At 41.8% G+C, this 26,221-nt stretch overlaps 1 protein-coding gene across 33 annotated transcripts in view; it reads left to right on the forward strand.

The window, feature by feature from the left end:
• ttn.2 (titin, tandem duplicate 2) overlaps window positions 1-26,221 on the forward strand; it is a 212,218-nt gene that overhangs the window by 46,136 nt on the left and 139,861 nt on the right. For 27 of the 33 annotated variants that reach the window (XM_035676170.1, XM_035676193.1, XM_035676176.1 and 24 more), the window contains exons 38-65: window positions 5,169-5,447; window positions 5,740-6,303; window positions 6,537-6,818; window positions 6,920-7,198; window positions 7,292-7,573; window positions 7,681-7,959; window positions 8,296-8,583; window positions 8,689-8,967; window positions 9,091-9,372; window positions 9,699-9,977; window positions 10,639-10,917; window positions 11,309-11,971; window positions 12,104-12,382; window positions 12,921-13,202; window positions 13,600-13,878; window positions 13,965-14,243; window positions 14,341-14,619; window positions 14,706-14,993; window positions 15,083-15,361; window positions 15,702-15,983; window positions 18,238-18,516; window positions 18,627-18,908; window positions 19,011-19,289; window positions 19,754-20,041; window positions 20,623-20,901; window positions 22,259-22,540; window positions 24,030-24,308; window positions 25,452-25,739. In XM_035676170.1, coding sequence (XP_035532063.1) covers window positions 5,169-5,447; window positions 5,740-6,303; window positions 6,537-6,818; window positions 6,920-7,198; window positions 7,292-7,573; window positions 7,681-7,959; window positions 8,296-8,583; window positions 8,689-8,967; window positions 9,091-9,372; window positions 9,699-9,977; window positions 10,639-10,917; window positions 11,309-11,971; window positions 12,104-12,382; window positions 12,921-13,202; window positions 13,600-13,878; window positions 13,965-14,243; window positions 14,341-14,619; window positions 14,706-14,993; window positions 15,083-15,361; window positions 15,702-15,983; window positions 18,238-18,516; window positions 18,627-18,908; window positions 19,011-19,289; window positions 19,754-20,041; window positions 20,623-20,901; window positions 22,259-22,540; window positions 24,030-24,308; window positions 25,452-25,739 — 8,538 coding nt within the window. The remainder of the gene's footprint in view (window positions 1-5,168; window positions 5,448-5,739; window positions 6,304-6,536; window positions 6,819-6,919; window positions 7,199-7,291; window positions 7,574-7,680; window positions 7,960-8,295; window positions 8,584-8,688; window positions 8,968-9,090; window positions 9,373-9,698; window positions 9,978-10,638; window positions 10,918-11,308; window positions 11,972-12,103; window positions 12,383-12,920; window positions 13,203-13,599; window positions 13,879-13,964; window positions 14,244-14,340; window positions 14,620-14,705; window positions 14,994-15,082; window positions 15,362-15,701; window positions 15,984-18,237; window positions 18,517-18,626; window positions 18,909-19,010; window positions 19,290-19,753; window positions 20,042-20,622; window positions 20,902-22,258; window positions 22,541-24,029; window positions 24,309-25,451; window positions 25,740-26,221) is intronic. The other 6 variants (XM_035676175.1, XM_035676191.1, XM_035676200.1 and 3 more) reach the window with 6 other exon arrangements.

Raw genomic sequence — 26,221 nt, forward strand, 5'->3', positions numbered from 1 at the left:
CAATGAATCATTGATCCATTTGGGGGAAAAAACGTTGTTTTGTTTTTAGCAAATCAGCGGTGCTTACTTAAACTTAGAGTCACTATAAAAAAGTTCATACTTTTCATATTCACATTCATATTTTTTTCAGATTGTAGTATATATGTAGATGGGGTTTTCCTCACTTAATCACTTAGTCAACTAATATGTAACTAGGGTCTTGTAAACTGAGAGATTTCATGTTAATTACTTTCTTTTTTATAGCATGGATTATGAATTACTTAATATTTTGCTAGTAATAACTGTCAAATTAAACATCTAAATCAATATTCACAAATATTCTAGTCTTTAATGAGCACCAGATTTCAAGAGATTTTGGAGCAGTCACCTGCAGAGAGACAATGATATTAGTCAAGATGCTTTATATATGTCAACTTATCAATTGATTGCAAACAAATCCCATTACTATTAGTTGACTACGAATTTCTGTAGTCAAGGACAACCCTAATATTTGCTTTATGAATTAATTGTTACTATCATAGGTGTTTGTGTTGTGGATATTATTTTAAGTCTTAATATTATATTCTTAATACTCAATATTTCCTAACAGAACGTTCTAGCACCACCATCACCACTGTGGAAGAGCAAGAGGAGACCTACTACACTGGTGTCCAGTTACCACAGAAAACAAAAACACTTGAACTCAAGCCAGAGTCCAAACGTTACTCTTCTACTTTAGAGAAGAAAAAAGAAAAGCCAGTTTTCCTCAGCCAGCTTTCCCCAGCAGCTGTAACCACTGGGGAAACAGCAAGGTTTACTGTCAAAGTGTCTGGCTTTCCAAAGCCGACTGTTCAATGGTCTCACAATGGAAAAGTGATAAAGAGCTCCACTATATACAAGCTGATAGAGGAGAAAGAGGAGTACACATTAGTAATCACCCAGGTCACATCTGAGTATGAGGGCGAGTACTCTTGCACTGCCACCAACAGATTTGGCAAGACAACATGCACCACATACCTTGAAGTGAAAAAGACTGATGTTAGCCAGGCAGAAAAATGGGTCGAGAAGATGTTCAAGGTCACAGGTCAACCTCCTACTTTCACAGTTCAGATCCAACCTGTGAGGTGTTCAGAAGGGGGAGAAGTTTATTTTAATTACAAAGCTAGTGGTGATCCAATTCCTGATGTGAAGTGGTTCAAGGGGGCTTTCCAGATCCAGCCAAGTAGAAACTGTATCATTATAGCCAACCCAGATGGATCAGGCTTCATCAATATTAAGAGCATCAAACAGGAAGACAGTGGCCTGTACACATGTAAGGCCTCCAGCCAGTTTGGGGAGGCGTCTTGTAGTGCTGAGCTTGTTGTGTTCAGAGAATCCACCTCTGTTTCTCGCAAACAAGAACAGCTGACTGTGGTGCAGAAGAAAGGTTATAAGGTTTCAATGACAGAACAGGCAACAGAGTCCCGCCTGTACCAAGTCAGCCTCCCGGGCCAGGACAGAGCAAGGTCAGATCAGATGGTATACACTATCGGCACTGAAGACCGGCAGATAATTCCCAGTGAGCAAGTGGGCCCCCTTAGAGAATTAGATATCTCTGCTGCCACTATTCATCGTGAACAGCTGACCCACCAGGCAGCAGTGCTTCAGTCTCATGAGATAGAGGAGAGGGTGTCTGTAGTTCCTACTCACCCAACTCAGGTCTCAGCTGTTCCTGCAAAACAGCTTCACATGGCAGCTTTTACATCCTCTGTCGAAGAGAGTCAGGACCTCACAGAGCAGCACTGTGATCGCATTCAAAGCCCTGAGGTCATTGAGCTTCAGGCGTCTAGAGAAAAGAGGTCAAAGGTGATGTCAGCTATTGCTGAGGAGCTCACCCCACTTTCTACTGTTAGCACAGAGCCTCTGGCTGACAGGATGTCTGCTACTGTCAAGCCCACTTCAGAACCTAAACATCTAGTTAGTGGGCATCAAGTCGAGTCACAACTGTCCATCCTAAAAGAAGAGTCTCAGGATATACCCAAACCACAGGCAGAGATGAGTTACAAGGTTAAGGAAGGTGTTAAGATTTTATACTCAGCCCAGTCTGCAGAGAAAAGGGTGCTTGCAGAGGGCCACACAACTGAGCTAGCAACAGCAGATTCTGCTATGAAGTCTTCTGTTGGAAAAGAACAGCACCGGCCTGTATTGGCTTCGGTTAGTGAGTCAAAACAGACTCTTTCCAAGGAGACCAAGTTCTCCATGCAGAGGCCTGCAGAGGAGACAGCCCATCTCTGTAAGGATAAAATTATGAAGGCAGCTCTAACTGCTGAAGAGAAGCGAATGCTTCAGGCTGAGCCCACTCAGCAGCTACCAAGTTTGGACAGTGCCATGTCCATTCAGTCACAGATAGAAGGAGAGCAATTGTTGCATCTGCAGGTTATCACAGACCAGGATGTCCTTCCATCTGAGAAGAGCTTCACCTGTGAGAAACCAGCACCAGAGAAGGCAGAAACCAGGAAGAGTCCTACTCTGCTGCACACTGTTAGCCAGGACGAGCAGAAGACAGTAGTTTGTGAGGACACATCAGAGTTTGAGGCCAAGGCTAGCACCATGACCATCCAGCCCCAGAAAGAGGCCCCCACTCTGTTGCATCTGCAGTCAACCCAACCTGTGGAGGCACTACCCAAAGAGGGTATTCTCATAATTGAGAAGCCTGACCAGCAGGTGGCAGCACAGAAACAAGAAAAGACAAGGAGTCATGCAGCAATCTTGGAAGAGAAAAGGGAGCTCACAGCAGATTATCACACTGAGCTGGATTTGTCTGTGACAGGCGTTCAGTCTCAGCTTCGAACTGAGCCCAGGCCTCAAAACATCCTCCAGCTATCTTATCAGCCCATGCAGCTGCCAAAGGAGATGCCAGTTACTACTGATGTTAAGCAGCAGCGAGCTTTGGTTCAAAAGGAGGATCGTTTGAATGTGATGCATGTCACTATTGTGGCAGACAGTCAGGCCTTAGAGGAGGGTCACACTGAGAGTCTTACAGCAGTGGATAAATTCACCTGCCAGATGGCTATGGAGCCAAAAGTTCCCACCGAGCCAATCCAGATTGAGGAGAAAGAGATCTCCACTGAGAGTAGTGTCCTTCTAGAGGCAGCAGAACAGGACTTTGCTGTTCAGATACAAGAAGGTCAGTCAGTCAGGCAGTCAATAGTGATGGATGAGAAGCGAGTGCTGATGGGTGAGCTCTCTCAGGAGATCACCAAATCTGAGTCCATTAAAGTTGCTGTCACCACACAGCCAAAACTGTCTCTTATGGCCTCAGAATCGAAAGTCAGCACAGCTCTTCCCAAAGAGATGACATTTGTGATTCAGATCCCTAAACCATCCAGTCTGAATATACGCCGTCAGCTGAGAGATGTCCTTCAATCTGCTGTGGCCAGCGACCAGCCAGTGTTACTGGCTGATGTTGTTGGAAAGTTACAGACTGTAGAAGTACAAGAAGTCAAAGTTCAAAGAGAGCCCAAGCGGGCCATGTTTACATATCTGATCACAACAACAGGTGCCCCAATGGAGATCACACTAGCTTTTGAGGGCAAATATCCTCACACAGCTGACTTCAGAACTGAACTCCAGGCAGCTTTTCACTCCATAGTGTACCAGGAAGCCCATGTTCTCAGTTCAGAAAAACCAGGCACTATGCAACTAGACAAACCTCAAAGGGCGCAGGTCACCTCGGCCCGCTCTAAGCAAATGCTGTCATCCATGGTAGAGACAGTGAGTGTGGCAGAAAGTGCAGTAGATTTCACTGCTGTTACATCTCAGGCTGCTGCGTTCAAGACCGAGTCTAAAATGGCAGTTGAATGTGCTGCAGCTGAGCAACAGGTTGTGGTGCAGGAATCCAAGGCAGCAAAGATGGAACAGTCCATCTCATCTAAGGTCAAAATTTCCACTGAGGCTCACATGGCTTTTGAGCAGTCGGTGCAGGTGTCAAGGCAGGAGGTGAGGTCAGTAACGGTGAAAAGTAGAGAGAAAGATGTAGGAGCAGCTATTGTTACCACAGCCCTTCCTCCCACCACTGTCCCCACTGAACAGATGGTGGATGTGAGCATCCAGAAGGAGCACAGGGAAGAGATCTTCAAAGAGGAGATCACAGTATCCAGGCCAGAACAGAGAGAATACCCAGTAATAGTCACCTCCCTTGAAGATCTATCCATAGAAGAAGATAGTAAAGTAACCTTTAGCACCACCATTAAGTACGTCACAAAGGTAAACTGGTTTTTCAATGGGCAATTGGTTAAATCTGGCAAAGAGTTCAAGTGTTCCAAAGACCATGACACATACACATTGGTTATCAACAAAGTTGTCAAGGAGAGGCATCAAGGAGAATATGTTTGTGAGGCTGAGAATGAAGCCGGCAGGACTACAACATCTTCAAGACTCACTGTGGTCTCAAGAGGTTTGATAATAGGAAAAATCAATGTATCATTCATTCATTCACCCATTTTCTCTGAGAATGACTAATCATTCACATAAACTGGTTCATTCAAGACCTTTGTCCTCACGTGAAATGATGCATTTGTCACTTTGGTCTCTATATTCATTTCATAGCTCAGCATGAGCACACTTAGCAGATCACTGGATAGTACTAACTCACCATGTCTTGTTTGTTCCCCATCATTGTATGGTCAATAATTGCCTAAATACCAGAACCGTCACAGCCATGCAAGTTTAGCTTAAGGCTCTATAGTCAATAAGCATCTTGTTGTAATGGTTGTCATGATCCTGGCCTTCAGGCATCTTTCATGGTCTTTTCATGGTCACTTTGGCATGTCAGTGGCAAGAGGTTCCTTTGTTTTAAATCCATGGTTTGTCACATTTCTTTCGGTTCATTCTCTTCACATGCCCAATGTCTCTCTGCATGCTTTCAGGGCTTCAACTTGACATGCTTCATCTGCCACAAACTCTTTGTTTCTCTTTCTTTTAGCCTGAACCCTAGCCCCATGAGAATCATGTTCAATGACAGCTTCTTTCAGGCAGCATTTTGTGAAACCATGGGGCTAATGTTCTTGCTATTTTTCTCCTTTACAGTCACTCCTGAATTGTCTTCCACCATTGTTGTACATTCCATCCTTGTTCCTGATATATAACTTTTTGCAAGAGTTTCATAGATTGCATTACTAACATTTATCTTTTGCCTGCGTGTGCCACAGTGCCACCTGTGTTTAGGGAGAAAATCACACCTCTGGAGATAAACGTCGGCAGCCAAGCCAAGTTCGAATGTGAAATTGAGGATGCTCTGGGTGTGACCTTCAAATGGTACAAGTCTGGCATTGAGATCAAACAGAGCGAGAAGTATAGGATCCTCAGCCGCCACAACGGTTCATCCCTGGAACTTTTGAACCCAATCAAAGCTGACAGCAGTGAATACACCTGCAAAGCTTTAAACCAGCATGGCACTGACAGCTGCACTGCCTCACTCATTGTCACCGGTAAGATCCCAGTGGGACCCTTTTTATATTGTTGCTTTACATATGTGTGTGTGTGTTTGAGAGAGAGAGAATTATATACATTTTTGCACTGTTTTTTACCCTGAATCATTTTGATGCAATAACGAAGTGATGATTTGTTTATAAACCGTATCTGGTGTCACATTTGGCAAGATATGATGTTGAGAATCAAATATTCTCATGCTTAGACCTACATCGATCACCAAATTGAAACTGCACATTCCACTTCTTAAAATTTGTTCAACTTTTTTTATGTTCTACCTGCTCTCCATAGAAATGTACCCACCGGTATTTGTATCAAAACCAGACCCAATGACTTTATATGTGGGCAAACAAGCTGTGTTCCAGTGCTCACTCACTGGATCCTCACCCATGGATGTTGTCTGGCACAAGGACAACATAGCTATCTCCTCCGAAGGGAACTATGTCATGAAATGTGAAAAGAACAAGTATTCCCTTCACATTAAAAGTCTCGAGCTGACTGACAAGGGAGTGTACTTGTGCAAGGCCTCCAACAGTGTTGGTACTGCTACCTTTACAACAGAGCTCAAGGTCATTAACAAGCCTAGCTTTGTTAAGACCATTGAGCCGGTGTCAGCCGCTGTCAATGACCCATTGAGGCTGGAGTGCCAGGTGGACGAGGACACTGGTGTGACCGTCACCTGGACGAGGGATGGCAAAAAAGTCCACCAAAGCATGGATTGTAAATTGTCCTTTGAGGACAAGGTGGCTGTTGTTGAGATACCTAAGTCCAAACAGAAGGACTCTGGGAAATATGTTTGCACAGCCACAAATGAGGCTGGGAGCTCATCCTGTGAGGCTGTGGTAACAGTTCAAGGTAAGATCTTAAAGATGATCTTTCCGTTAGCTTTGATGAAAACATATCTCTTGAAATGAGCTGGTGGATTATTGCTGGCAACTATTCAGCCAACTGCAAGCTGATGCTAACACTATGCACTGCTATCTTATTTTGCATTTCTTTTTCACACCTTTCTGTCTTGTTTTTTTTCTGTCTCTCTTTTTGATAATGTTTAAAAATCTTGGTGTTTTTGAACTAAAAACCTATTTCAGAGCCCCCTGTCTTTGTCAAGAAAATGGAACCTAAGATTACATGGAAACAAGGTATAGCTGCACGCTTACAGTGCACTGTAAAAGGATCGCCGGAACTTCGCATCCACTGGTTCTGGAATGAGAGAGAGCTTAGCGATGGAGAAAAATATAAAACCTCTTTCAAGACTGGAGTTGCCACTTTGGAGATAATAAACCTTTTGGTCACAGACAGTGGGAGTTACACCTGTGAGGTGTCAAATAATGCGGGCAGTGAGAGCTGCAACACCCTTATAGCTGTTAAAGGTTTGTCAAATCTTGCATTTACTTTACACTTACTGTTCAAGTATGACAACCTTTGGTATTAACTGCTTCACTTGTACTTCACTTACCCTTTTAACACCCAGAGCCACCATCTATTAGAAAAGAACTGCAGACACTAGAGGCGGTGAAGGGAGCAGCAGCTCAGCTGGAGTGTGAAATCACAGGAACAGCTCCTTTTGAAATCAGCTGGTTAAAAAATAAGAAAGCCATCACCAGTGATCAGAAATATAAAATAATCTCCCAAGATTCCTTGTCAAGGCTGGAGATACAGACCTTTGAAAGTGCAGATGTTGGAGATTATCAGTGCGTCATATCTAATGATGTGGGGAAAGTCGCCTCTAAGGCTCTAGCTAAACTTAAAGGTTAGTAAAAAGAGTTTAATAAAACTGTCTCATTGACTGAGGTTTAATCTTGTGCTTCAAGGTCAGTTTTTAACTCACAATGTGATTTTGTAGAGCCACCAACTTTCTCAAAGAGGGTTGAGAGTGCTACAGCAGTGTTGGGAAATACAGTGAAACTACAGGGAACCCTTAAGGGCTCGGCTCCAATCACTGTTAAATGGATGAAAGACTCTGAAATACTGAGAGATGATGATCCAAATATCAAGATGGTGTTTGAGAACAATGTTGCTTGCTTGTCGATAACAACAGTGGCCATCAACCATGGTGGCAAGTATTCATGCCAAGCTGAGAATGAGGCTGGACAACAAAAATGTGAAGCTACCTTAACTGTGCAAGGTCAGATGACATCTTTGATGCAGATATACTTATTCTAGCTTTTATGTCGAGTTCTAAAGTTTCTTGTGTCTCAACTCTTAATAACTAATGAGTCTGTCTTATCCCAGAACCTGCCAGAATCGTAGAACCTGCAGAGTCCATTAGTGTGACTGCAGGGGATTCAGCCACATTGGAGTGTAAAATTTCTGGAAGCCCAGAGCTCAAAGTGAAATGGTTTAAAGATGGGAAGGAGATGATCAGTGGTCGTAAATATAAGATGACTCTGAAGGACAATATTGCCACCATGAAGATTCTTACAGCAGAAAGAGGAGATACTTCAGAGTACAAGATGGAGGTGTCGAATAAAGTTGGGAAAGACCTGTGCACATGCTCAGTCACTGTCTTAGGTTAGCTTCTGGTTTCTGCTTTTTTAACATTTGATAATGATTTTGCTGTTTTTTAAATGCTAAAAATCTGAGTCTGAGTCTTAGTTACTTAAGTTACTACTCTGGAATTTCCCCATTGTGGGACAAATAAAGGAATATCTTATCTCTTATCTTATCTTAACAACATCTTACTCTAGTTGTTTATTTTTCTAAATACAAGGAAATTAACATTGACTGTATTTTGGGACTTACACTTAGTTTGGAGTGCCATTTGCTTTTGGATTTTAGCTGAGTGATTCTTTCCAGAAATAGTTGAAACTGTGATAATACATTAGATGTTTTTTCTTCAACAACCAGATCGGATAATGCCTCCAACTTTCACCAAGTCCCTGAAAAGAGTTGATGGTAACATTGGTAATGATGTCTCCATGGATTGTAAGGTGTCTGGGTCCCAACCCATGACCATAACTTGGTTCAAAGATGACCAGGAGATTGCGTCTGGATCCAAATTCCAGCCTGAATTCAAAGACAGCTCTGCTACATTGCAAATTATTCGGCTGGAAAAGGCCGACTCTGGAGTATACAAATGCAAAGCCACCAATTCAGCAGGCTTTAAAGAAACCAGCGGCACACTCTATGTCAAAGGTTATGAACGCTTAGCTTATGTTGTGCTTCTGTTTGTTGTGTATAATCCTTGAATGATTTCATGCTAACATGAAATGCACAATTTGTTTTGTTTGTGGCCTCCAGAGCCCCCAGTGTTCACAGTGAAACCAGACAACCAGGATGTTATACCAGGAACCACTGTTTCCTTCAAAGCAGCCTTCACTGGAACAACTCCTTTAGCTGTTAAGTGGTTCAAAGAAGACAAAGAGATTATAACTGGAGGCACATATTTCATAAAGAAAGATGCCTCTTCAACTACTTTGGAGATTCACTCTGTGAAACCCAGTGACTCTGCTAAATACACATGCCAAGTATCCAATGATGCTGGGAAGGTGGATTGCACCACAGTCCTCTTTGTTAAAGGTGCCTGTCTTCAGTATCATGTGCAGTTGCATAAAAATGTCTTGACATTCTTGAGTGACAGAATCTCTTTTGATACTAACATAATGTCTTCTGTCTGATAATGAATGTTAACCTCTTCTTCAGAACCTCCCGTGTTTGTGAGGAAGCTTGAGGCGACCAAGCTTGTTACCAGTGGCGACTCCAGAAGGCTCGAGTGCAAAGTGACGGGTAGTCCCGTCATCAGTTTTAAGTGGTTCAAGGATGAGATGGAGATCAGCTCTGGTCCTAAATACACAATGGCCTTGACTGACTTAGTGGCATCTCTGGAAATAGTCAACTGTTCAGTACAGGATAGTGGAGATTATGTCTGTGTGGCATCCAGCGAGGCTGGTAGTGACCGCTGCAGCAGTACAGTTACAGTCAAAGGTTGGTTTAGTATGAAACATTACCAGAATGAAGACTTATTGTGACATTGAAGGAATTTGGCTTTTCTTCAGTTCGAATGACAATCATCGTGACAGCCATCGTGGATGAGGGCCTAGTTGAGAACACCTGCAGATACTATTGCTAAAATGGGCTGTGGTTTCTCCATAGGGTAAACACTGAGGATGTCTTGCTTGTCATTAGAGCTGATGAAGGGATTCAGAAAAAGCCTCAACTTCACAATAAAACTCCAGTGAAATCTTTTATTTTGTCTTTGCATCATCACACTTGTGTAGTCCAGTGTTGACACATCTGTTGTTTTCTTCTAGAGCCACCATTGTTTGTGCGTAGCTTGGAGCCCAAAGATGTGGTAAAGGGTTCTGAGATGATGCTAGAGGGCCAAGTCTCTGGTTCTGCCCCTTTCACTGTGTCTTTTTATAAAAACACAAAGCTGATTAGGAATGACAAAAGACACAGGATCACTGTGAAAGACGATCTGATAGCCCTGCAGGTGCTGGCAGTAGAGGCAGGAGATGTTGGCTTGTACCAGTGTACCGTTGAGAATGAAGTGGGAAGTGCCTTCTGTGATTGTCAAGTAACACTAAAAGGTTAGTTTAGATGCTGGACATATCTTGGAATACATTTTTCTACTGCCATTTCAAAAACCTTTTAAAGCATTTTAAATCTGCTCCATACCTATATTTGGATAGCCTCGCAAAGCTAGCACACAGTTCCCTCTTTGCTCACTCTGATCTGGCAATGCTTAGCAGACATTTGTTTGAGGATTATTTCTAAAAAGGTTTGCAGATACAGCAACATTAAGTCAATTCATTTTTTTGTATTGGCAAAAATTACACATTTTCCTAATAAACACGTTATTCAGAGAAGGAAAACATCTAAACCCTAAACCGAGAAAATGGCTCCACAAACATTGGTATATTTCTCAGAAACACCATCAAAATCAGTTTCTCAATAACTTATAGAAATACCTCAGCTAAGCCAAGTTTCATTTTATACAAAGTACACGCATGCATAATGCATAATTAAATTTGCTAGATTTGGATCAGGAGTTTGTAGACTGTTTACCATCTGAGCACTCACTCAAGCTCTCTGATTAGACCAAAATGTGTCAGGCTCACCTGATCCTTAATGGATGTCTTCCAAACATAACTCTTGTTGAAAAGACTGAGAGTGCGGGAAGAAGTCTGACTTTGCGAGGCTAATATTTTGTAGAGATGCCAATAACATTCATAAAATGTTTCCTTGTAGAACCACCATCATTTGTGCGAAAGCTGGAGAACGTAAGTTCTTTGGTGGGCAGTGAAGTTTCTCTGCAGTGCATTCTGAAGGGCTCAGAGCCTATGACTGTATCCTGGATGAAAGACAACCATGAGCTCAAAGAGGCTGAGCACATTCAGATAACATATGAGAACAAGACTGCTCTGCTGCACATCACCAACTTACAGAGCAAACATGGTGGCAAATATTCTTGCCAGGCACAGAATCAGGCTGGGAGCCAGACGTGCTCTGCTGTGTTAACAGCTAAAGGTTGGTTAAGATACTGAAGAACTTCTATTTGAAACTGAATTTTCATCCTTCCAGTGGTGCGTTCAGGAAATCCTTATCAACTTGACAAGTCACAGATTTATTAGTTTACTAGCAGGATTTTCCTCTCAAATGGCCAACACTGTTAAATCCCAGTGGTAAACTGAGACAAGTCCGTTTTTGACTTACACCTGTGTCATTAAAAAAACAAAACATTGTTTTTTGTTACATTATATCCTGCAGGGAAATTTTCATTGGGGATGGATTCACCATGGACCCATGATCTTACAAGTTGATAAGGACCCAGTGCATCTAATCTTTACTTTCTGTTGTCTGTACTGTTTAGTACATTAGGTTTGAGATTTTTCACTGACTGTTTTGTTTGACATCTCAGAGCCAGCTAAAGTCACAGAGGAGGCCAAGTCTATCAGTGTAACTCAGGGAGATCCTGCCACACTGGAGGCCAGGTTCTCAGGCACAAAGCCTCTGAAGGCCAAATGGCTGAAGACTGGCAAGGAGCTGACCTCAGGCCAGAGATATAAAGTACATGGCACAGATACCAGCTCTGTGCTCAAAATTATTAAAACTGACAAAAGTGATGGTGGTGAATATACTTTTGAGGTTTCAAATGATGTCGGCCAAAGTTCTTGCGAGGCCACACTCACCATTCTCGGTCAGTTCTTAATGTGTATCCTAGAATTTAAAATGGCTGAATTACATCTTACAGTGAACATTGCCTCTCACTCTTTTTTTCTCCTATCTATGTCAGATCAAATAATTCCACCATCTTTTACAAGAAAACTGAAGAAGACAGAAGGTATCAAAGGATCGTTTGCTCATCTGGAGTGTCTTGTATCTGGCTCCCTGCCAATAACCATACAGTGGTACAAAGACGAGAAAGAGATCCAGACTGATGAGAAACGCAAATGCACATTCTTTGAGAATGTTGCTTTTCTGGAAATCTCTAATCTTAACAGTAAAGATAGTGGCAACTATACCTGCATCGCTAAGAACAAAGCAGGAACTGTTCAGTGCTCCGGGATCTTGTTTGTCAAAGGTTTGAAAACAATTAATGTTTGTAGTATTTATCATTAGGTGGATGTGCCTAATCAAAGTATAGCTGTACAACTAAAATGATCTTTGCTATATGTGAAGATTTCACAAGCATACATTTATTTTTCTCTTCCAGAACCACCATGCATTATTGAAAAACCTGAATCCATGAATGTTTTGCCTGGCTCAAAAGTCCAGTTTAATGTGTTGGTCTCTGGCACGCCGCCCCTGACCACCAAATGGTTTAAAAACAAGAAAGAGATTACATCCAGCGCTGATTGCACTGTGAGCAAAGACAACACCTCAAGCTCACTGGAGCTCTTCTTTGCCAAAACCTCAGATTCTGGAGACTATGTCTGTGAAATACAGAATGATGTTGGTTCCACTTCGTGTCAGGCAACACTCTTTGTTAAAGGTTAAAATTCTTTATGTAAAACTCAGTTGATATTTATATGTCTCCATCCAATTGTTTTTATGGACATTTTCACCCTTCACTTTCTGACTTCATTTCCATTTAAAACTTAGTGTTGTTTTCAAAACTTTGCTGTTTGAAGGGACTGTATAGCACTTCCGCCTTTTCGACTGCATTGGCAGGGTCCAAAGTGGTTTTGGCAGGGTCCATACCTTTTGCAAATGGCACAAGAAAAAATATATCATTAAATTGAATTGGATCTGCCCTTTTACAATACAAAAAGAAAACCACTGCTCTTTACAAATTGTCAGTTGGGGAAGAAATTCCACATACCAAAATATTGCAAAAGGTTTCACACTCTGTCTCCGTCAAAGAGACTATCACGCCAAAAAGCTATAAAAAAAATAGAGAAAATACATAAACGAGCAAATACATTTATTAAATAAAAAAAATTTAATTTAAAAACATTTGGATGGCAAGACTTATTATCAACTTTGCAGAGATTTATTTTTCTCATCTGCTGTTTTATTTTATTTCTCAGAGCCTCCTAAGTTCACACGGACCCCGGCCCGTATGTCTGTGGTCCGTCCTGGTCAGAATAAAGTGTTTGAGTGCCAGGTGACTGGCACACCTGAGATAGACATATACTGGTTCAGAGAAGGCTCTGAGATCAGCCCCAGCAATCGGCACAAGATGGCCTTTGTTAACTCTGTGGCCACTCTGGAAGTCTGTGGGGCTGATGCCAAAGACAGTGGGCTTTACTACTGCGAGGCTCGCAATGAGGCTGGCAGTGAGAGCTGCAGCATGGAGCTCAAGGTCAAAGGTTAGTTGCGTCAGAAGACATGATGCTCATTGTGCAGAAGGTTTAAGAATATAGGACTGGAGGCAAAGGTTCCCCAAAACCTGAAGAAGCTAGCTACCGTTCCTGGATTACCTGCCATACTGCTTAAAATAACTGTATTGGCATTGATTTCAGTTAAGAGTTTTAATGTTTGGTTCCTAAAACCAAAAGATTTCAAACCACCATTTTAAAAAAACATATCTTCCATAAACTAGCTGGCCTAACAGATTAATGGAGAAGTTCAAATTGTTTCTCGAACCAGCAAGAAAGATTTCTATCGGAAACTTTGCTTCCAAGAAAATTCTGATCCAGTCTATATCTGCTAAATATTTAACCCTTGAGAAAAAGGAAGGTGACATTTTGTTTTTTCTCATCTTAGAACCGCCATCATTTGTTAAAGAGCTGGTTCCAACTGATGTTGTGAAGGGCTCCAGTGTCTGTTTACAATGTCAGATTGCTGGGACTGGTCCATTTGAGATAACGTGGCACAAAGATGCAAAGGAGATCAAACCTAGTGCTAAACATGGCTTCTCCCAGATAAATGGCACTGTGGGTCTAGAGGTGCACAAATGTGACGCTGTAGATGTCGGTGAATACCAGTGTACTATTGCTAACGAGGTGGGAAGCTGTACTTGTAAGAGTACGCTCAACCTCAAAGGTTGGTCTAATCATAATTTCAAATCCACATTTTTAGCCTTTGAGGTAATACCATTTACTTTAACATTTTATTGATTTCTCTATTAGAACCACCAACATTTACCAAGAGGACTGAGAACACTGCCACTGTTCTGGGTAAAATGGCAGAGTTTCAGTGTATTGTGGAGGGTTCTCCCACTCTCTCTGTACAATGGCAAAAAGATGAGAACTGGATTTTGGAGGATCCAAAGATTGAGAGAACATTTGAGAACAATGTGGCCACCCTCAGGATTTCTGCCTGTGAGGCGACACACAGTGGAAAATACACCTGCCAGGTGGTTAATGAGGCTGGGCAGGATAAGTGCTTTGCCACGCTCACGGTGCAAGGTATACCTGTGTTTAACTAATCATGGCTATCAAATCTTTCCATGGTCTTGACTTGGTAAGAAAGTATATAAATTATTGACTTTGTTTTGCATTGTAGAGCCTCCTAACATCACAGAGAAACCTGAGGTGATAAAGGTTACAGTCGGAGATTCAGTCAATCTGGACTGTAAGGTAACAGGCTCCCCTGAGCTCAAAGTTAAATGGATGAAAGATGGCAGGGAGCTTCAATCCATCAGGCAGCACAAGCTGACGTTTGAGAACAACATCAGCAGCCTAAAGATTCAGTCTGCTCAGAAAGAGGACGAAGGAGAGTATGTCTTCGAGGTGGCAAACCACATCAGTAGCTGTACCTGCAAAGTCAAAGTGATCGTGCTAGGTTGGTGTGAAAAACATAACTCCTGTGGTAATTAATGACATGTTGGACAAAGTCTAATTTCTTTCTTATTATTCTTTTGGTAACAGAGCAAGTAATTGCCCCAAGCTTCATCAAACCTCTCGTAGACATGCAAGAGATTTTGGGCTCCTTTGTTCAGATTTGTTGCAAAATATCTGGATCCCACCCTATCTCTGTGGAATGGCAGAAAGACGGGACCAAAATCTTGAGTGGTGTAAAACACAAACTGATTCAGCAGGACAATTCTGTGTCCGTTGAAATTGAACAACTAGAGAGATCTGATGCAGGATCCTACTCTTGCAAACTGACCAACGCAGCAGGAAGTTGTGAATGCAGTGGATCCCTCATGGTTAAAGGTTAGACAGTGTTTTCCAACATGATTCGTCATGTAATCCTCAACCAAAGGTGAGTACCTCTTTAACCTGGTCCGTCTTGTTCTCTTCAGAACCTCCCAGCTTTGTGACACTGCCTGAGTCCCAGGTGGCTCTACCCAACGCCACAGTACGCTTCAAAGGCACATTTAAAGGAACACCTCCCTTCATGGTCAAATGGTTCAAGGACGACACAGAGCTCATGACCGGGCCCACTTGTTTCACAGGGCTGGATGGGCTGTCCTGCTTCTTAGAGCTCTATTCAGTGGGTGTCACCCAGAGTGGAGTTTACTCTTGCCAAGTCAGCAACGATGCTGGATCTGTACGCTGTAGTGCAGACTTGACAGTCAAAGGTTGGATTTACATCTTTTAAATCAACTCTTGCGTGGCTGTATTCATCTCACATCTGCATCGCTGGCTAAAACTAGTGATTCTCTGTCACATTTTAGCAGCCTTTAGCACACTTTCATTGTCATTCATCATCAGTTGAAGCTTTTTCATTGCTGCGGCTTCTCTTTGAAAACTGTGTTGCCTTTGTGTTGCACCTACCTCTTCCATATCCACCCGGCCTCTGCTGCTAACCCATCATTGTCAGCTCATCTTCTTAGCTCATCTCATCTGCTTTCCTCCTGCCTGTCTTAAATGTCCCAACTTGCTTTCAGCAGCTAACATGTCTGTATTTTGGCTTTCCAGAACCACCTGAGTTTGTGCTGAAACTCCCTGCCACAAAGTTTGTGAAGCAGGGTGAGTCACTCCGACTGGAGTGCAAAGTCAGTGGCACAGCCCCTCTGAAAGTGACCTGGTACAAACACGACACCAAGGTCACAGACGGGGGCAACTACAGGACATCCTTTGTTGACTCAGTAGCAGTCCTGGAACTGCGCTCTACCAGCTTTGATGATGATGGAGTTTACACCTGTGAAGCTCAGAATGATGCTGGCAGTGTCAGCTGCAGCACCACACTTACCGTTAAAGGTCAGCCTCTCACTGACTTCCTAATCATCATTTATTATTAATGGTCTGACTTTCTGATGCACTGGCTCTTCAGTGTGTTGAGGTTTTAGTCAAGGTTTGTTGTATTGCTTAAAGCTGGAATACGTAACATTTTTATATAGCCTTCCGTTATAGTGCATCGCCAAACATTCAGGCCAGAGCCTTTACCTTGGTTTGAGACTCCTTGCTTTTTTCCGCTGAAATGTTCATCAGCTTGTCAGGTTGCCCCCTTTTTAGGGATGAATGCATTCACAACACCATTTTAGCTGTACTACAGTTTTTGTTGTAGGTCCAACAAATTTACACAACTCAGTCATCTTAACTGTAGTTCCAACATCCTTCAACAACAACTTTATCTCACCTGTAGTTTCAGTGCACTTCCAGAACTCCATCTAGACTGTAACACCAACATCCTTTCCCAAAAATTGTTCCACAACAACACAGCCATCTCAACTGTAGTTCCAACAAATTTCCACAACAACCACCATGTTATTCAATTCAATTCAATTCAATTTTATTTGTTATATCCGCCAATTCATAACAGAAGCTTATATCAGGGACACTTTTCAAATAGAGCACGGTCTAGACCGAACTCCTTTTAACATTTACAGAGACCCAACAGCTACCACCATGAGCAAGCATCTTTGGCTGTACGGGTTGGCAAGGAATAAACTGCCTTTTAACAGGAGAACCTCGGACAGATTTCCTTCGGCTCTAGGTGGGTGGTCATCTGCCTTTTGACCAGTTGGGGAAGAGAGATGAGAGACTGAGAGAAACAGAGAGAGACCAAAAGACAAAATGATGTACACAACAACAGTTTAGCAATAACTACAGTAATAGTACATGATCGATGACGATCATGAAAAAAGACTGAGACGATGACAGCAGCAACGATGGGGACAGCGAGCACGAAACATATACGAGCACCCCCCTTTCCCCCCCTATTAATAATTACCTTTTAATAATAAACTAATAATAATAACAATAATATTCATGTTGATTTTAGCAATGGTAGGTCAAGCAGCGACCTATGGCAGCCGAGGCTCCACCAGATCCATGAGAACCTGCTAAGATAAAGCACAAAACTCCGGGAATAGGAAGTGAATGCTTATAACATTGAATTAATGGGATCATTGAATGAGCTGCATTTAAAGAGAGGGATGGAGGAGGGAATGGATGAGGAGCTCGTTGCCACCTATGGGCGAAATCCCCTCCGTATCTAAGCCATAGCTGCAATAATAGGAGGCAGGACTCACCTGATCCAGCCCTAACTATAAGCTTTATCAAAGAGGAACGTCTTAAGCCTACTCTTAAATGCGGAGAGTTTGTCTGCCTCCCTCCCATGTTATCTGTGGTCCCGTCCAAAATTCACAAGTCTGCCCTTGAGTGGAACTCCAACATACTTTCATTAAAAAATCTGCCATCTTAGTTGTAGTTCTAACTATTTACACATAAATTCTGTCATCTGGGTTAATTTTTCAACATTTTTTTACAACTCAACTCATCTTTACCGTAGTTTCAACAACTTGCACAACAAGCCCGTCATCTCCTCTCACCTCAATGCACTTTCACGACCCATCTTAGCTACAGTACAAATTTTTACAACAGCTCCACCATTTTAATTACAACAGTCTTAATTTTGCCAAGTTAGACGTATCTGTCATGTTAGCTCCATTATACACAAGTATGCCACTTGAAACCATCTCTGTTCCATCAACCTCCCACAGCAAATTTCCATGAACTTTACATACTTACTATGTCATCTTATTTGTAATGTAGCATAAACAAATGCCACTTACAACATTTCTAGCCTGAGCTAATTTACAATGCCCATCTCTAGATACACCTTTAAAATACATAAAACTCAAATACAGAAACAGTACAAAACACAAACTAAACGATAACTATCTAAATTAAAAACACAGAAGTCAAGAAGAAATATGGACAGAATACATGACTCAAACTAATACATCATAAAATTCCCAATTGTAGACTGTAGTCACACAAACATCTGCCAGCTTTGCCATCTCGACTTTATTTCCAACCAATTGCACCCTCCACTATCTTAGCAGTAGTTCCAACAAACTTCCTTAACAACTCCACCATCTTAACTGTGGCCCTTTTGCCACTGTAGAGTGCGACAACACGTGAAATGTTACGGGTTTCAGCTTTAAGATTTCATCATGGATACTTTACCCGTGTATGCCTCTTTAACAGTTTCCTGATCTTTTTGTAGACCCCCCCTCCTTTGTCAAAGTACCTCAGCCCGTTGAAGGGCTGAAGGGTAAGGACGTGAGTCTGTACTGCGAGATGAGCGGTACAGCTCCGTTTCAGATCACCTGGTTCAAAGACAGGAAACCTTTGATGGAGAGCAGGAAATATAAGATGGTGAGTGAGGGCAGCTCAGCTACGCTGCATGTCATTGGGATAGAGCCCTCGGATGCTGGCGAATACGAGTGCAAAGTGTCAAACAGTGTAGGAAGTGACACCTGCCAGACGTCAGTTAAACTCAGAGGTCAGTAGAAATTGCGATGGTCTCAAATGAAAATCAAAAATATTAGATTTTCAAATTACTTTGTCACCTTGCTGACTTTCCCTTTTGCGCTGTTTGTCTCCTCTCTTCAGAGCCACCATCGTTTGTGAAGAAACTGTCAAACATGACAGTGATACTGGGAGAGGAGGTGACCCTTGTGGCCACTGTTAAAGGCTCTGAACCCATTACTGTGTCCTGGGTTCAAGACAAGGATCACATTCTCAGGGACGGTGACAACAGGAAAATCACCTTTGAGAACAACCAGGTCGCTCTTAAAGTCTTTAAGGCCGATGCAACCACGGCAGGCAAATACACCTGCCAACTCAGAAACGATGCTGGGAGTGTGGAGTGTTTCGCTAACTTGACTGTTCTAGGTTTGTAAACATATAATTCTCTCTTTCTCATGCAGTTTTTTTCCTTCCTTCCCCTGCAGGTTTGATTAAAAGCATGTTCTGCTCCTTCTCTGTTGATTCCAGAACCTGCTAAGATAGTGGATAAGCCTGATGCTCTGAGCGTGACGGCAGGTGACATTGCCGCCCTAGAAGTCAAAGTGTGTGGAACCCCTGAGCTCACACCTAAGTGGTTCAAGGATGGTGTTGAGCTGGCCTCCGGGAGGAAATACAAAATTTCATTTTCTCGGATGATTTCCAGCCTGAACGTGCTCTCTGCTGAGAAAGTGGACTCTGGAGAATATACATTTGAGGTTATGAATGAGGTCGGGAAGGACCTGAGTAAAATTAATCTCACTGTTTTAGGTTGGTGTCTTCTTCCTAATTTGAGTTTGATGGCTAGGGCTGGGTTTTGTTTGAAAATGTCCAAGTTGAAATTTGGTACCAGCACCAAAACTATCTCTTTTGTTTTCATACCTTTGAGAAATATAAATATGGTTTTCTACAGAAACCTTCTTTTTTAATTTACCACAGATGACTAGGTTTTCAAATGTTAAATGTTGGCTAAACACAAGCAACCATACAAGAACTTTGTCAAAACAAAACCCAGTTGAAAATTGGCATAATTTGTATCAGGAACTATTTCAAAAGAATGAGACAAGCTAATTTTTGACCAGACATTCAGTGTCAGCTGTTCGTACTTGGTGCAACACCTTTCGGTTTGTACCAAAAACGCATTGAGGTTTCATACCCAGCCCTATTAATGTCCACGCATTTACATTTGTATTTGTCCTGATGCACTACTAACTCCATGTTTCCCTCCCTAATAGATAAGATCGTACCTCCAACATTCTCAAGGAAGTTGAAGGATTGCAACACAGTGGTCGGAGATGCCGGAGAGATGGAGTGCAAAGTGTCGGGCTCCCCACCTTATACCATCTCATGGTACCACGATGGGGAGGAGATACAGAGCGGGCCAAATTACGAGATTTCATTCAGTAACAACAACTGCATGCTCAAAGTGCCCACGCTGAAGTTGTCCGACTCTGGAGTGTATAAATGTAAAGCTGTCAACAAGGCAGGATCCAGTGAAACCACAGCCTCCTTGGTTGTAAAAGGTCAGAGAACTACAGACAGAGAAAGACTGCATGTTGCACTCACTTCTTATATTAATTACTTATTCAATTAACCCTTATAGTCCCAGGCCAAAAAATTTTAAATGTCTTATTAGTTTTAAGTATGAATATATGGCACATTTTCTGTTTTTACGATAACTAAGGCTATTTAAAAAAGTGAAAGGATTGTTGAAGAATATTAATGTTTTAGATTTCAGGTTTGCCTTTAAATGTTCTGTTAAAGCATTTATTTTTAACAGTTCTGAAGGTGTAACATATACTAGGTCATGACAGAGCAGCAAGGTAGGTTTTTGGTGGAGCAGACAACTTACACCAGCCTGTAACAAAAAAAACAGGACCTTTCTGACTTTAAAAGGGACGAAGTCAACTTTTCTTTGATTAGTAAATATTGATGTAGACTGTGTCACATTATTGTGCTTCCATTTTGGCCAGGGATTTAAATCTCAAGTGACCATACAGATTAAATAAAAGTAAAGTAAGGCAAAGTACTTCTAGTCCCTTAAATTGCTTAAAACTCAGATTCCACCATCGTTTGATCTCTGTTACTCTATGTCTACACCCAGAACCTCCATCTTTCGTGGTGCCACCACAGCCGGTGGAAGCCATGCCAGGCTCAAATGTGACTTTCTCTGCCATGGTGAAAGGCAGCGCCCCGCTCAAGCTGAAGTGGTTCAGAGGAACAAAGGAGATTGTGGCTGGACAGAGCTGTACTTTCTCCCTGAAGGATAACCAAGTTATTTTGGAGCTTTACAATGTGGACAGAACTCACGCTGGAGAGTACACCTGTCAGATAATTAATGATGCAGGAAAGGAGAGCAGCCCAGTTAATCTGATTGTCAAAGGTCAGTCTCTCTTTTTGCAGCATTATTTAGATCCACAAACTGTAGTTATGCTGGGGAGCATCTGCTGATACTAAATAATGCACCTTTACAACAATTACAATAGAGTTTATTTAAGATAATTGATATACTCTATGGTAGTTTAATCTGTAACAATGCATCATATTTTATGAGCTGATTATATGATTTATATGTAAAATCAGCAAAGTCTACAGCTGTTGAACAGATATGGGGATGAGTCTGGGATATCCTGGACGAGCCCCCAAAATATGTTATGACTCCCCCACAAATGGCTCATTAAAAAATAGGTCTAACCTCTAATCTAATCACTGAGCACAGTGAATTTAATTTTCAAACAATGAAAAAGACCAAAAGTCCCAAAAAGTTAAAGCTAATCAAAATAACTGAAACAACAAAGTTTTGATGGGCTGGCCAAAATTAACATAAAGAAAAGAAGTAGCTCAGACCAGCTTGGATAGGGCCATAGAATCCAAGCTCCTTCTCTCTACTATAACCTAACCTTAACCTTGAGGGAACTTAACCTATAAATAAATAAAAACCCCTAAAACTGAACTAAAGGTTCCATCAGACAACCATCAAACAAACTCAACCACAGCTGAGAGGGGAACAGAACATATTAGTCAACATGTATGTATCTGACCAGCAGGGGGGGAGCATGTAACACTGAGTAGAGTTTAATATTTTACATGGAAATGTAGTAGATCAGAACAATAAAGTAGTAGTCATTTTAAATTCTCAAGCAATGTACAAGTACTGCGAACTATACCTTTGAGCTTGAGTATCTGGTAATGGTGTAATATACCGTTACACCACAGCAACAAAAACTCTTTAGCTCCTCCTCCTGGTTGGAGGAATACATTTTAAAAGAAAAATTTTAAACGCTTGGCAAATATGATCTAACACAAATGTTGTATTTAAAGGTCCAGTGTGTAACATTTAGGAGGATCTATTGTCATTAATGGAATATAATATTCAGGGATGTATTCATTAGTGTATAATCACCTCAATGTAGGAATCCTGTTTTAGTCACATTAGAATGAGATGTTTGGATCTACAGACGGAGCGGGTCCTTTGCTATGGGGGCCGCCATATTAAACCGCCATGTTGCTACAGTAGCCCAGAGTGGACAAACCAAACACTGGCTGTAGTGTATAGTTTAGTTTCTCCAACACACTTGGAAGGCTGAGCTGTATTCAAATGGTTGTAATCTGCAACTTTGCCACTAGATGCCACTAAATTCTTTAACTTGGTCATTTGATTTCCTTCATGCTTTTTTTTATTATATCCTTATAAAAGGTATAAAAGGGAACTAAATATTGTGTTTGATTGTGTCACTCAGAGCCAGCAGCCTTCTCTAAGAAGCTGAAGGACGTGTCAGTTGAAAAGGGCAAACCGTTGACGCTGGAGTGTACGTACACTGGAACTCCTAAAATCACAGTGAACTGGTACAGAGACGGCCAGCAGATCTTTGCTTCTTACAAGTACAACATCACCACGACCGAAAGCTCCTGCATCCTTGAGTGTCTGAGCACTGACGATAAGGAGGCTGCAGGGAAATACTCCTGCGAAGTGTCCAACGATGCCGGAAAGGACACGTGTGAGGCAGCTGTGTCCATCCTTGGTTAGTTCTACTTTTCTCGGCTAAAAATATTTGAACAGATTCTGCTTATATTTCTGTTTATTGTTTTTCACACTGATGCTTATATATAGAGGTCTTGACCCAACAGTTCCCACCATGAGTAAGCACTTGGCAACAGCGACAAGGAAAGATTTCCTTTTAAGAAACATACATTTCACTTTTTTATCACAATTTATTCCAACTTTGAACATTTAAGCAATTATTGGGGCCATTTTGCTCTCTGAAATAGAGTGAATTTAGGGGCAAGAAGGCAACAAAAACTAAACAAAAAAAGGAGACCTCTTTCTTACATTTTAAAAAGACATTCATGAGTTTGTAACACTAGTGAAAAGTGTGAGGTTAAGTAGCTTTTTCATGGATGGCCAGATCAGGCGTTGTGTTTGAAGGGGGACATCAGGGACATATTATTTAGTCCTGTAATAGTAGGCCAGCATACCTAGAGAGAGAGAAGAGAGGAGAGAGAGAGCAGAGAGAAGAGAGAGAGAGAGAGAAGAAGTATCACGAGGACGGCATTATTTTTTTGAACCGCTACAGTGTGAACCGGATAACGACGCGCGGAGCGAGGGCGTGTCGTTCAAAGACCAGTCTGATAACTGCACAGGTCTTCCATCAACTTAATAAAAACGGCAGAAATGGTCCCACAAAGCAACGTACACACGGAACAAAACAACATAACGTAGTAACCCGTAACTGTCTTTGGAACTTAATATGAGGAAAAAAAAAATACCACAGCTTGTACCTACGTGGGAGAACGTCCTGTCCTCCTGTCTGTTCCGCCTGTCCCTACTAGCCGTCTTCCGTTCCGTCTGTTCACCGCGAACAACTCCGGAGTGTTTAAACTTCTCTGTCTTGGGTGAGTGAGGAGTCAGTTTATCTGCTGGTGACTTAATTAACGTAATAATGTTAATTTAAGCAAGTGAAAAACGTAACTCTCCGTCCACTTTCCAGGATGTTTGGTGGGTCAGGATCTCAATCACGTACACATTCATACAGCTAATCCATATGATTATAAAGTGTCCCGCGGTTTAGATTGACGGGGGAACACTGGGACACCTTCAAACACGGCTCTGCAGTGATTGGCTCTGGTGCGCACGTGACTATGATGGGCTATCGCTGGCCAATCTAGCGCAATTTGGAAATCATTTATGGAATATTTATTAACGGTAATGTTTGTAGTCCAAACAAAGCCGACGTTGCACACCCTTCAAAACACGACAGCAGCCAATTTTGAAACTCTCCAGGCAGTCTGATCCTGATCTGCAGAGATATTTGAGCCACACACACACACACACACACACACACACACACACACACAGACAGACAGACAGAGATTTCTTGCTTTATAGATAGATAGATGCTTGGTAAAAAATAGGTCTCCAGATGGTTGGTGCACTACCTGCTCTGACCAGCAGATGTCAGCCGTCACACAGATGTTTTCTGGAATCTGTACAGTTTGTGTTTGTGCCCGCAGAGCCGGCTTACTTCGTCGAGTCCCTGGAGCCCATGGAGGTGACATCAGGAGACGCTGTGTGTCTGAAGTGTCAGGTGGCGGGCACACCTGAGATCAAGGTGTCCTGGTTCAAGGCGGACGGCAAAGTCAGGTCCAGCCCCACCTGTAAGTTAGAGTACTCGAAAGGCGTCGCCTGTCTGAAGCTCAGCAAGGCTACCAAGGCCGACATTGGAGAGTACACATGCAAGGCAGAGAACCGGATCGGCTCCGCCTCCTCCACCTGCAGACTCAATGTGCTAGGTGAACGCCTGATTTTCCTTCTATCCAAACTACTGCATTTACAACACTGTCATCTCCAAAGTGTCAACTTTTTCATAACAGTAATAAAACATTGTTAGATATTGTGAATCTCAACAGTCTTTTTCTACATTTCTAACACTTTTTTCATCTTTTATGATATATTTATTTGTAGTATTATAAAATGAGAAATAAAGTTTGTTTATATGCTGCAGCACCTTTCTGGATCAGAATTAAAAGGCAAACAAATAAACACAAAATAAAAGTAATAAGTAAAATTTAGGTGAAAATAAATAAAACAAAGCAAACGTAAGTCTAAACAGCAGTGGTTCCTAACCTGGGGGTTGCCACTAGAGTTTGCCAAAGCGTCACAGAGGGTTGGCGAGGTCTTTTGGATTTTAATACACAATAGGACTTCATCCTTCAATAGCATTTCAGTAATTTCTGTGACACCAACTCTGTGGAATTGTTTTTATTACTTAATCTAAACTTTACTTGATCTAAACTTTGAAGATCTAAATACAAGTTACATTATCTGTATATATACAGTATAATAATAGTTATTATTATTCTAATAAACTTTATTTGTATAGTGCTTTTCTTAACAAAGTGTACAATAATAATACAATTTAAATTATATTAATAAAAAATGCACACAAAGCTAAAATAAATATTGACACTATATTTTTGACATCCTTGAACTTTTTCTATAATAATATTGTGATATTCCTGGCAGCTTTATAGTAGTTAAATTAACAAAGTCAGACTGAAAAAAGGAAGACCATGTATGTGGAGTAAGGATAGTTTAAAAGGTGAGGAAGAAGAATTGAGAAAAATTAACCCACAGTAAGCCAGACTTTAAAGCATTGAATCATATTTATTTACTAATTACCATCAGTGAAGGAGTAATTATAGATTTTTTACTAAGAAAGGCTAAAGCTGTAAAAATACTCTGTTACAAGTTTGAACTGCAAATGTTACTTGATTTAAATTATTAAGTAAAATGTAATTTAAAAAGTAGTTTGAACTATTTTGGAGAATGTACAGTAATGTAAAATCTTCATTAATAAGTAACCAGAAGTATAAAGTATCATAAAATATAAAAAAAACATTTCTGCCACTCACTGTCACATCTTTTCCTTCCAGAGGCCAAAACTCCGCCAACCTTCCCCAAGAAAATCACCAGCCTGCAGCAGACCGAGGGTCAGCCGGTCAGGTTTGAGTGCCGCGTCGCCGGCTCATCGCCCATTGAGGTGTCGTGGCTGAAAGACGGTGAGCCTCTAAGGGAGGGAAGCGAGTTCTCCATGACATACGACGATAACACAGCCGTGCTGCAGATCAGCCGTGGCGAGATGAGGCACTCTGGGGAGTACGCCTGCGTGGCCACCAACAACGTGGGCTCAGCTTCCTGCAGAGCCAAGCTTACCCTCCAAGGTCTGTACCGTGCGGCACAGTTACTGATGAGCAGCACGATGTTTGAGTTTATAGCAGACTTCTAACTGTTCAGTTTCAGACATTGAAGCAGAATTTCTCAACCTTCTATGACCCTGTTGTCCCAAAGTGACCTTCAAGTCTTTTAAGGCTCATTCAGGTTCCCAAACTTTTTCATGTCAAGGATAGATGCACATCAGGACCCCCAATGTGAGAGGGTTTTGTCTTCAGGAATCCCCTCTGAGTAGATTTTTCATTTTTAGGTGGTGAAAGGTGGTTAATACTAGGGATGAGATGATGACAGAGTACACTATTATCTGTATCATCAACATATATAAAGATGGTCGACATGACAGCTCTCCAAAAGTTAATCCAAAACATCTCTACCTCTCTATCTGACTGCAGTATAGACTCTCTCTTTCTGTCTCCCCCTGGTAGCTGACTGCAGTATAGACTCTCTTTCTATCTCCCCCTGGTGGCTGACT

Source organism: Morone saxatilis, unplaced genomic scaffold (genome assembly GCF_004916995.1).
Source record: "Morone saxatilis isolate NCDOM2014 unplaced genomic scaffold, NCSU_SB_2.0 Contig5, whole genome shotgun sequence".
NCBI classification, from domain to species: domain Eukaryota; kingdom Metazoa; phylum Chordata; class Actinopteri; family Moronidae; genus Morone; species Morone saxatilis.